Source organism: Charadrius vociferus, unplaced genomic scaffold, assembly GCF_000708025.1.
Source record: "Charadrius vociferus isolate BGI_N301 unplaced genomic scaffold, ASM70802v2 scaffold49, whole genome shotgun sequence".
Classification (NCBI taxonomy): domain Eukaryota; kingdom Metazoa; phylum Chordata; class Aves; order Charadriiformes; family Charadriidae; genus Charadrius; species Charadrius vociferus.
In genome coordinates this window covers 1986034-1996951 of record NW_009661375.1, presented here as the reverse complement: position 1 = coordinate 1996951, position 10918 = coordinate 1986034, and the positions used below count along the sequence as shown (strand labels likewise).

At 44.6% G+C, this 10918-nt stretch overlaps 1 protein-coding gene across 1 annotated transcript in view; it reads left to right on the top strand.

Moving 5' to 3' along the window:
* MDGA2 (MAM domain containing glycosylphosphatidylinositol anchor 2) overlaps positions 1 to 10918 on the top strand; it is a 271179-nt gene that overhangs the window by 237992 nt on the left and 22269 nt on the right. The window contains exon 9 of the mRNA XM_009893924.1: positions 2935 to 3112. Coding sequence (XP_009892226.1) covers positions 2935 to 3112 — 178 coding nt within the window. The remainder of the gene's footprint in view (positions 1 to 2934; positions 3113 to 10918) is intronic.

The following is a 10918-nucleotide window of genomic DNA, read 5'->3' as shown; positions in this document are numbered from 1 at the left end:
GTTGCCCCGAGCAGCTGTGGCTGCCCCATCCCTGGAGGTGTTCAAGGCCAGGTTGGACGGGGCTTGGAGCAACCTGGGCTGGTGGGAGGTGTCCCTGCCCAGGGCAGGGGGGTGGAACAAGATGCTTTTTAAAGTCCCTTCCAACTCTAACCATTCTATGATTTAATGTGGGTCAGAATTCAATGGCTGCTTTACCTGGAGTGTGCGAGAAGCAGAGCCTTGTCCTAGCACCTTCAGGCACTTTTCCACACGTTGCATTGACCATAAACAGCATTTGTCACTTTTCTCCTGAGCACTTGGATTTCAGCAATGCTTGGAAGGTTTCTGTGAGATGAGAGCAGAGGTGTGTGTGGCATAAACCCAGGGCTGCTGGTGGGCCGAGCAGAGGACAGGAGGAGCAGTGGCCCTAATGTGTGCTGATGTTTGCTGCTCGAGCTGTGGGGTGTCAAACTAACACACTGCAAATCCTGGGTGAAGCAGGTATCTGCGGCATGTTCTCTTACATGGGTATCTAAAGAAGAGAGAATGAGAAAAGACGGAATTTGTGTTAAGCAAGTTGTACCTTGGGTTATATTGTCTGGGTTTTTGATCTCAGTCCTTAGGTACAAAGAGCTGTGAAAGAGCTGGCATCTAACAGAACCTGTCGTATGGAAATTTTTCATGAGCTCTGCTGGGTTGATCTTTTAAAGATACAATATAAATGCACATATTCTCAGTACCTTTATCACCTTTAATCACCATTGTCATGTAGCGGCCTTGGGAAACCACTAACAGAGGAACGCTCCGCAGTTCCAGGACACGAGTCGTGGTGGACATTTCATTAATGTCATCTTGTGAAGTGGGTCCTTTTAACACTTGCAGCAGGGAGAAGGTGATGCTGCAGTGGGTAGACGCTCAGGGGTGCTGCCCGTGGCAGACACTGCAGGTTGCTGAGCTGCAGCATCTCTGGGCTCAGCAGCTGGCAGCCCCCAGCCCCGCGCTGGCGTGCCCATCGCATGGCTCACCCAGCGTGTGCGAGAGCAGAAACCCTGAAATAACAGCTCAGATGCACTCAGCGTTGGTCTAACCCAAGCCCTGCAAAGGCTCAAAGTGCCGTAAAACACACATTGATTTCGCTGGCAGGAACGCGAAGCTGATGGCTAGAGCTGTTCCCTCATCCCAACTTTCTTAAGAACTTCACTTGCTTTTTTGCGTCACAGTCTTGAGTTTTATTTAGTGGGCATGTAGCTGTGCCTGTGTAACACACTTTAATGATAAAAGTATTGACATCTCTGTCCCCCTGCCATGATTTTAAAGCTTGGAGTCTGTTAATCTCGCTGCAAATGTAGTTTATTTGGTGAAATGTGGTAGAGTTAGTACTAGATTTCAGCAATTTCAATGTACATTTTATTGCATCAGCAAATTAAAGTCTTGGAATAACAGGTTTTCTGTCCTTAATTAACTCTGTATTGGTGAACATGTAATAGGTAAGAACTTCAGTGCACTGACAGGTGTAGTAAGCTTAGTGGAACATCTCATTTTAGCATCACTGCACCTGTACAGTTGTCTGGGGATGCGTGGTAAATATTTAATGATTTTTCCTTTGTTTTCTGCAGATAGTGTCTGTAATAAGGCAGAGTGTCTGCAAGTAATATTGCGATGTCAAGTCACTCTGCTGCCCAAAATGTGTGTGATTTCTGCTCGTCTATAAACTAGTTAAAGTAATATTCGAGGCAATGTGGCACTCTCTTCGTGTGATGCCTCCTTCTTAATTAGATTTTTTTTCTTTCCATTTCTTAGTAAGGCATATAAATAAAAGAAACTATGGATTCTGATGTTGAAAACATTGTGCAGTCTATAAAGCACAAAAATCTATGCTTTGCTTTCTTTCTAATAAAACAGCCTCTTGTTTGCTCGTATTGACTTTCATTGTTCTCTGAAATCCATCCATCTTTGAGACTACAAGGATTGCTGATAATTATGCACTAAGGCCGTTAATGGCTAGCCTATTTCTTTCTCACTCATCAACAGAAGTGGTAAGTGCTTGGAAATCAAACTGCGTTTCAGTTCTTCAGTATGCTCTTATTAGCCTCACATGATGCCCCAAATGACAGCTGTGAGACCTCATTGCCTCTAACGAGGAGGCAGCACCCAGCTCGCAGAGAGGCAGCTGTCCCAGCCTGACGTGCCCAGTGGCAGAAAAGACGTCTGCCACTGCAGTTGGCCAAGATTATTGTAAAATCGTGGGGGGAATGGGGCTACTAGACATGAGGAGCCAATTTACCTGGTCAGGTTTAAAGGGATAGCCTTTGAGAGCGAGTAAATTCACCCTCAGTGAGCTGATGAAACAAACTGAAATATTTTTTTTTTTTTAGGGAAGACAAAGGTTATTTAACATTTTAACAAGCGGGTTATAAACATAGGGGTGGGTTTGCGAAGAAAGTCGGGCTCCTAAAGATGGAAGAATTCGGCGAGAATTTGAAACATGCCGCAGCATCTGCTTGGATGCTTGGTGCTTCCATCCCATCGCAATCCGGGCGCTTCGTCCCCTGCTGTAGTCTCTGCTGAGTGTCAGAACTCCTCCTGACGTAAATTAAGACTGCGCTGGTCCTGCAGGCAGCGGATGTCCGAGTCCTGCACGGCGCCTGCGGCCGTCGGGCTGCCCGGGGTTTGGTGTGGGACCTGGGCGGGCAGGGGAGGACAGGCAGATGGCAGGCAGGGGTGGCCTCTTGATAAAATGGGTCTGAACTCTGTGATCTCATGGCTTTCTTCCAGAAATGCTCAGTAGCGGGTTCTTTCAGGGAGGTGTGTGTTCTTGCTGTATCCTGGGTGGTTTGAAGGTTGAAGGAGGCACCCGGGGTAGCACAGGTCTGCGTGCGCTCCCGTTCGTTTGTAAGGTGAAGACAACTTCTATCCCAAAAAGCTCTGACATTTGCATCCTTCTTTTGATTTTAGGCTGGACAACAGCGTTGGTGGGAACAGGAAATTACAGTGAATGGAAATATTCAAAAGGGAGAATTAATTACCTACAACCTAACTGAGCTGATCAAGCCAGAGGCGTATGAAGTCCGTCTAACGCCCATCACCAGATTTGGGGAGGGGGACTCAACTATTCGGGTCATCAAGTATAGTGGTAAGAAGATCTTCATGTACAAGGAAATGCGTCGCGGTACATTCTGCACAATTCGGTCTGCTCTACAGGGTATGGCTGCACTGCGTCGCGCTGTGTGAACTGATTGCCAGTCCTGGAAACGATGCTGCAAGGGATGAGTGTGGGCTTCCAGGAAGGAGGGTTCTGGGTAGAAATAGGTGGAAACTAAAGTCTCCACCTCTGGGAAGTTTCACAATTAAAAAAAAAAAAAAAAAAAAAAATCTCTGAACAGCTAAAATGCAAATTCATATTGAAACTTCTGTGAAACGAAGGGAAAATATAGCACAACTTAATGTTAGCTTCATGAAATAGCTCATTCCAAGAGTTTGTTCTTACTTTGAACACTTTGAAGGGCAATGAGTTTATCTACAATACAAGTAGTAGTCTGAAGGTGTCAAATCATCGTTTTGATATCATCAGAATACCCCCAGAGTGAGCACTTTTTGAGAAGTTTTTATTTGAATGTGAATAATTCTAAAAAAAAAAAAAAAAAAGTGACTGTTTCTACTCCTGTGCAAGTGGAAAAGGGCATTTATGCATTTTACTCTAAAAGGTCATGCTGTGACAAAGATTTGTCCACCTTAATCTAACAAGAAAACTACAGTATTCTTACATCCTTCCATTCAGTCTCCCAGCATTGCCAGGAATTAGTTCCTAGAGCTCTGAAAAATCCCTCAAAATACCTTTCTTTGGGTATTTATTTAACGAATAACTGAATCACTTTTTTGTTTTTCCTCTTTAAAAATTACAATGAACGGTCAAGAGGTACCTTAGAGAGAAGGTAGCTCTACTAAAGGTGTCATTGTGTGGTTTCAATGGGAACCTGACGTGTGGAGCAGAAAGTTTTTAGAACTGAAAAAGGGACATGTGCACGAGGTGGAGGTAGTTGTAAACATGGAATCATGAAAGTATGAGTTTATCATCTGGGGACAGAATTTTTAGTAGGGCCTGTTATGATAGGACAAGGGGTAATGGCTTTAAACTAAAAGAGGGGAGATTCAGACTAGATATAAGAATAAATCTTTTACGCTGAGGGTGGTGAGACCCTGGCCCAGGTTGCCCAGAGAGGTGGGAGATGGCCCATCCCTGGAAACATTGCAGGTCAGGCTGGACGGAACTCTGAACAACCTTATCAAGTTGAGGATGTCCCTGCCCAGTGCAGGGGAGGTTGGACTAGATAGCTTCTAAAGGTCCCTTCCAACCCAACTATTCTACCATTCTGTGATTCTGTCATGAGGAACCTTGTGAATCCCACAGGACAAAAGCCAGGTGACACATAGGTCAAGTCACAGCTAGCCACATAGGTCCAGTTGCTCCAGGAGCTGGATCCAACAGTAAGTAGTGCTATAGAGATACCTAGGAGGGCCCAAAGCAGGAAATCATGTGCAGCAGAAGGCACAAAAGCAACCTACAGATCAAGAATTACTTTCAGAAATTATTATCAAATAATTTAAAGTATTGAACAAATCTGAAAAAAAATCAAATGTCTTGTTCATTGTATGTGCAAATTTTCATGATTAATGATTAGCTCAGCCCTATTCAGTCTCATCACACATTATTTTTATCACTGTATTAATATAAAGGGAAAAAATTACATAAAGAAAACTTAAACATCAATTCTAAAGAACATCGTTGCGCATTTCACTAATGCCAGATCTACCAACGACAATGATGGATGAATCTTAGGTTTTGCCTGTTACAGGAAAGTGTTTTCAAACTCTATGTTTCCCAAAGCTCACGAGAACAAAATCTCGGTTAAGAGGACTTGTTTACTAAAGGTATGAACATGCAAGTGAGGAAAAGGTGGCCATTCTGATACGATTGCTGCACAAGGAAAGACATGCACAAGGAAATGAGCCAGAGTGTTCCTGAAGGTGATCAGGAGCAGAAGCTTCATTTCTCTGCAGCAATCCCAGTCTCTCCGCGCTGGCTGTGATAGGGAGACTTGCGTCCTCACAGCCAGCTCGTTCGGGGCAGCCACTGCCCTCTTCCATGGACCTCAAAATTGCTCCCATGACTTAAATACTGACCAGTGCTCCTATAAGGAGAAAAAAAACACCACTTAGGTCACTCAGTCACTACTGCTGTTTTTCGATGGTGGTTGTACTCTGGCAAGTCTCAGGAGGTTGATTGAGGTCTTGGCTATGGCTCACAACCATGCTGAGTTTGAGGTTTTAATGAAACATTATGTGATTTACATTTCTAGCCCCTGGCTGGCAGGAAGAACGTTCCCATGCAGCATAAAAGGCGTATTTTGTCTGCTGCAAATTTTTCTGCTAGGATCTGCCGTTAGCGCAGATGTGAACAGCATCCCATTTCAAACGTGCTGATGAGGTGCCAATGCAGAATCCAGCCGCCCGGGAGAGAGGAAGCCGTTGCCTTGTGCCCCAGATGGAGGGATGCTTTTGGAGCCCAACGCAGTGCCGACAAATTCACAGCTTTGGAAATCATGAGCCAGATGCTCATATCAATAAGATAAACCTAAAGTGACTTCCCTTGGAAAAGGGATCCCAGAACCACTGAGGCTTTCTGTGCTTAAAATGCGCATTTTTATCTCAGAACTCATCCAACGACTATAGTGTCAGCAAACTATTACCAGGCTAATTTTAAGGATGTTATAGCTTCAACTGTAAAATAGTGATATCACATACATTATTACAGTGCAAATCCGATACTTATAATCTGAGATGCTGGGGTCTTAGAAAAGCAGTTAATGGGCTAGCGGGATGCACAGCAGCAGGCCTGCATCAATGTAAGAAATAATTACAAACAGTACCCAGAAAATAAAAGACATCATGCAAACAGAGAACTAAGATAATTTTTTACATTTTCCTCCCATTACATTTTTTTTTTTTTATTGTGAAACCTCAGGCAAGGAGGAAAACATTTGAATTTTCGTGTTTTCAGTGGGATTTTGTGTGTGTATGTGCCTCTGTGCATTCAGTTTTGATCAGTACTCCAGAAGCACACTGGCCTCTGGCAGTGTCAGCCCTTCTTTCTCAGCCCACCACTTTAGGAATACTCTTTTTGGAGGTCCAAATGCGTTCTTATCAACGCTTATAAATACTTAAAGGGAGGGTGCCAGATAGATGGGACCAGTCTTTTTTCAGTGGTGCCCAGTGACAGGACAAGTAGTAATGGGCACAAACTTGAGCATAGGAAGTTCCATCTGAAGCTGAGGAGGGCCTTCTCTGCTGTGAGGGCGGCAGAGCAGTGGTACAGGCTGCCCAGAGAGGTGGGGGAGTCTCCCCCTCTGGAGCCATCCCAAACCCGCCTGGACGCCGTCCTGTGCCACTGCTGGAGGTGCCCCTGCTCTGGCAGGGGGTGGACTGGGGGAGCTCCAGAGGGATCTTCCAACCCCCACCAGTCTGGGATTCTGTGACCAGGACCCAGGACCATGTCCTTTCAGGTCTTGAATATCTCCAAGGATGGAGACTTCACAATCTCTCTGGGCAACCTGTTTGGTGCTGGGGCACCCTTAGAGTAAAAAAAGTTTTTTCTTAGGTCTAAAATACACCAATATACTTTTATTGCTGGTGAAGATTCCCATTGCAAACATTTTTTTCCGTATTTTCTTAAACTTTACGCAGGCTAATAGGATTTCACCGCATTTTAAAGAAATGTAGCCAGTGTGAAAAGCAGATCAGACACGTTGTAGTTAGAGTTGCTAAAAATGGTATCGGTGTCTTTTGCCTTTAAGAAATGCATTAACTTTTACAGTTGGGTTTTATTTTTGTGCAAATCGAGGATAGATAGGCCATACACTACCTAGGTTTTACTTTGACAGCTTAAGCGTGTTTTTTGCAACAGGACAATCTTGGGTAGGTACCATGCAGAACTGATTTCTCTAGAATAGTGTGTAAGGATCAACATGACGTTTCTCGTGTGTTGGTTGTGTTTGCTGCCATACGAGAGAGGAGGTTTCTCCAGATTTCTTCCAGGGTATGAATCACGCTCTGGACATGCCCATATATCTCCAGTGGCTTCAGAGACACTCCGACGACACTCTTAGATGAGGTGTCTAACTTTTACATCACTAACATTAAGCCACGTTAATGCTACCATTTTTAGGGGGTTACACTCCTGTGCCCATGATGCAGAGCGCATCACCTTTTAAAGTAAAACCCACAACTGGAGATTAACGTGGAAATTGCTGATATTTTAAAATAACCCCTTCCAGCATGCTAGCCTGCTGGTAGCCCTCTGAATGTCCAAAATAAAGAGACTATTAAAGCCGGAAAACCTCAGTAATGAGCTCTGTAAGGTATACCCTGCCATCCCAAGCAGGAGCTGTAAATACAAAATAAAAACTCCACAGTATCCAATCCCATGAATCAAAAACTTACCCGTGCCGGAAGCGTTTCGTAGGGAAATCCTTCGCCTGCCATGAATTATTGTCTCCTCTGCACGCCGGAAGAAGAGGAGAAAAGAGCAATCATCACAGTAGGAGCGACACTGATAATTACAGCCAAACATCACTTGACAAATTCTTTGGTAGGTACATATGTTACTCTGCTAGTGAACACAGTCTGCCGCGTAAATACAAACAGGGCAATTTTAGTAGCGCTAATGAGTGTGTTGTAGGCTAATACAAACCAGATATGTCTCACAGTAACAGTTTAAATATAATCTCCATCACTTCACATAAATCTATGTCAGCTGATTTGATAGGAACCGACTGTAAAGTTCTCCCAACTACTCCAATTAAAACTTCAGCACTCCTTGCTTTAGATATGCACTTATGCTTACACATTTTTAAAGTTAACCAGTGATTAAAGAAGCAAGTTTAGCTCCCCTCTGTGGAAAAAGCCAACAACCCAACATTACTATTCTTGGTATGGAGAGTCAGCCCCTTGTCACAGCGGCAGGTAGACGATGGTGGCCAGTCGTTTTGTAGTGCGGCTTGCATATTTTCACATGAGGTTTAGACACTCCCCAGATTCTGTATGGAAGAAGAGTATATAATTGTGGTTATTATTATTACTGTTGTTATTATTATTATATTGCCAGGCCCCGGAAAAAATAAAATTGGCACCAAATAGGGCGTAAATGGTAGGATTTATAAGTTTGCACAAACATATGTTTCCAGTATTACACAATGGCATAAACAGGAAGTTAGGATAATTGCTGTTATGGGAGGAAGAAAGCCTTGTCCTTGTAGGGTACCAATATTTAACAGTGAATATTGCTTCTCCTGTGCAAACCAAGTGCTTGGACGTACAGACTTCTGATCTGGATTAAAGCTTCTAGGCGCTGGTTGTAATTACCACAAGTAACCAGTTTCCAGTGGTAGAAAACAGCTGACCATCCAGCATGCTTCTACTGACCTCTCTGCCTTTATGTTTCCCGTAGTTAAGAAAGCTTGGCTTGCAGCTGTTATTTTAAAGGAGGGACATAGTGTTGCAGTCTCTGAAGGCCACCTCACTTGCGAGCTGAACAAGTGTCTGTGTTGGGAAGGATCTGTGGGAAATTCAATGGTCTTTGCATAAATGCAGTTGCACCTAATAGAAGCAAAAAACGTTGAGCCCGTATTTTTCTGCACAAATGCAGATGACCGAAGAGTAAAATCATCCAACAGACTGAAATTCCAGCAGGTTTTATTCTCTGCTTGCTGGAGGAAAGGCAGGAAGATTAAGGGATCATCCGTCTTGGCTCTAACCAAGCTCAAACGTTTCATGACACTTTGTTCTCCTCCTGAGATTCTCCGCTGGTGAAACCTTCCTCCCAGCACGAGCCAGGGTCAGCCCAGCAGAGCAGCGATAACCCTCTGAGGTGCACAGATTTTCCAGACGTTTCAAAGTCAGCCTTGGGAATTTACTCCCCTGGTCACCCATTAATTTCCCTTTATAGCTAATTTAACTTGCTACCTGTGTGTCGTGCACGCAGCAACCTTCTCTTCCTGCCGTGAGAGCTGGAGCCATCGCACGTTGTCTTGTAGCAGCGTGCTGTATGAGAAGAGTGGGCTTTCTGGGGGTTTGTTTGCTTGCCGTGGGGTCTTTTTTCCTACTTTATGATGTTAGATGAGTTCAGCCTAACTGCTTTAATTTGTTTTTCTGCTTTTGTCAATCAGTGTGAACTGAAGCTAGCTTGGCGAGAAGCCTTTTTTTGCTCTGCTGTGAACAATCTGAATAGGATGACTCAAGGTTACACGCTGATGATAGTTTCCATAAAAGCCCGTACGTTTAGTTACAAATCAAGCATCACTAAATGTAGTCTTCAGCAATTTCAGCTAATTCCAAGTTCAGTCACTTAAGGTTTTCACAAAATGAATGTTTCTTGGAGAATGAAAGGTAATTTGTTGGTAAAAGCTATGAGGTTATCTAATATAATGTAATGACTAAGTTTCTTAAGAAGATTGCACCGGGGCAAGTCACTGTTCATTTGTTTCAGTGAAGACAAGATGAAATGGCAGCGTTGCTAATTTAAAGCCTTTTTGGAAAACTTCAGGTTGAATCTAGAGCTACGTAGAATCTGCGGCTGGGGTCACAAACCAGGAGTTCGTGTCTGTAACCGTGGCATGGGAAGGGCAGGAAGAGAACGTGCGGCAACCCTCGTTCTGAAGTCTGGCATTACCAGATGCACCCATTATTTGGAGATAAAATTTTATTTCAGATTTTCTGTTAATAACATGCAATTCCAACTCTGAGCTTATCATCCTTCTGTTTCTCACACGCGTAAGGGCTTGTAGCAGAAGGGCCCCATTTTCTAAGTCATCCATCCTCAAATTTAGCCTGCTGCAAACAGGTAGCACAGAACTGCAGAGCAATTTCTCATTCAAACCCCATTTCCCATGTTTAGCATTGTAAAGGTTACTCTGGACCTAAACCTGGGTAGCCATTCCCATGGTTAAGACAGCTGAAAATTGAGAGGCTGAGAGAGTTGGGGCTGTTCAGCCTGCAGAAGAGAAGGCTCCGCGGAGATCTTATTGCCGCCTTCCAGTGCCTAAAGGGGCTCCAGGAGAGCTGGGGAGGGACTTTTTACTGGGGCATGGAGTGAGAGGACGAGGGGGAATGGCTTTAAACTGGAAGAGGGCAGGTTTAGATTAAACATTAGGAAGTTTTTCACTCTGAGGGCGGTGAGGCACTGGCCCAGGTTGCCCAGAGAGGTTGTTGAAGCCCCATCCCTGGAGGTGTTCAAGGCCAGGCTGGAGGTGGCCGTGGGCAACCTGGGCTGGTGGGAGGTGTCCCTGCCCATGGCAGGGGGTTGGAACTCGATGATCTTCAAGGTCCTTTCCAACCTAAACCATTCTATGATTCTATGATATCTGTAGGCGTTATCAAGGTTTGACATTCATTCTGTTTCATCCTATTAAGGTGTTAAGTAGATGAACTTTGGTATGAAAGAATTATGGATGTAGAGTTTTGTATCATTTTGCCAGGGGTCTGTGAAATAAGAGTGCCAGTTTTATCAGTTTCCCCAAAGATTCCCAGTACCCAATAGTCCTCTCACGTTATTCAAGGCGTTGCACAGACGGACATAAAGAACGGACAGTAGTAATATTGTTTAGCAAAGTTATCTCAAGGTTCTCTGCAATGTTGGCAGAAATTATTTTTGATGCCTCCCAGGGTGAGGCGTCAGCATGGGCTGCTCCTGCCGTGGGGTGGGGAGCAGGCAGAGGTGGGATGCAGAGGGGTGGGATGCTGCACTGCTGCTCCTCTGTCTCTGAGAGCAGAGCTCCAGGAGAGGAGCATCTCAGACCCGACCATGCTGGTGGGTCCCTGTCCTGGACACTGAATGTGGCTTTTCCAGCAGGGTGTGCTGGCACTGCTGGCAGCTTTTTGGGACAGC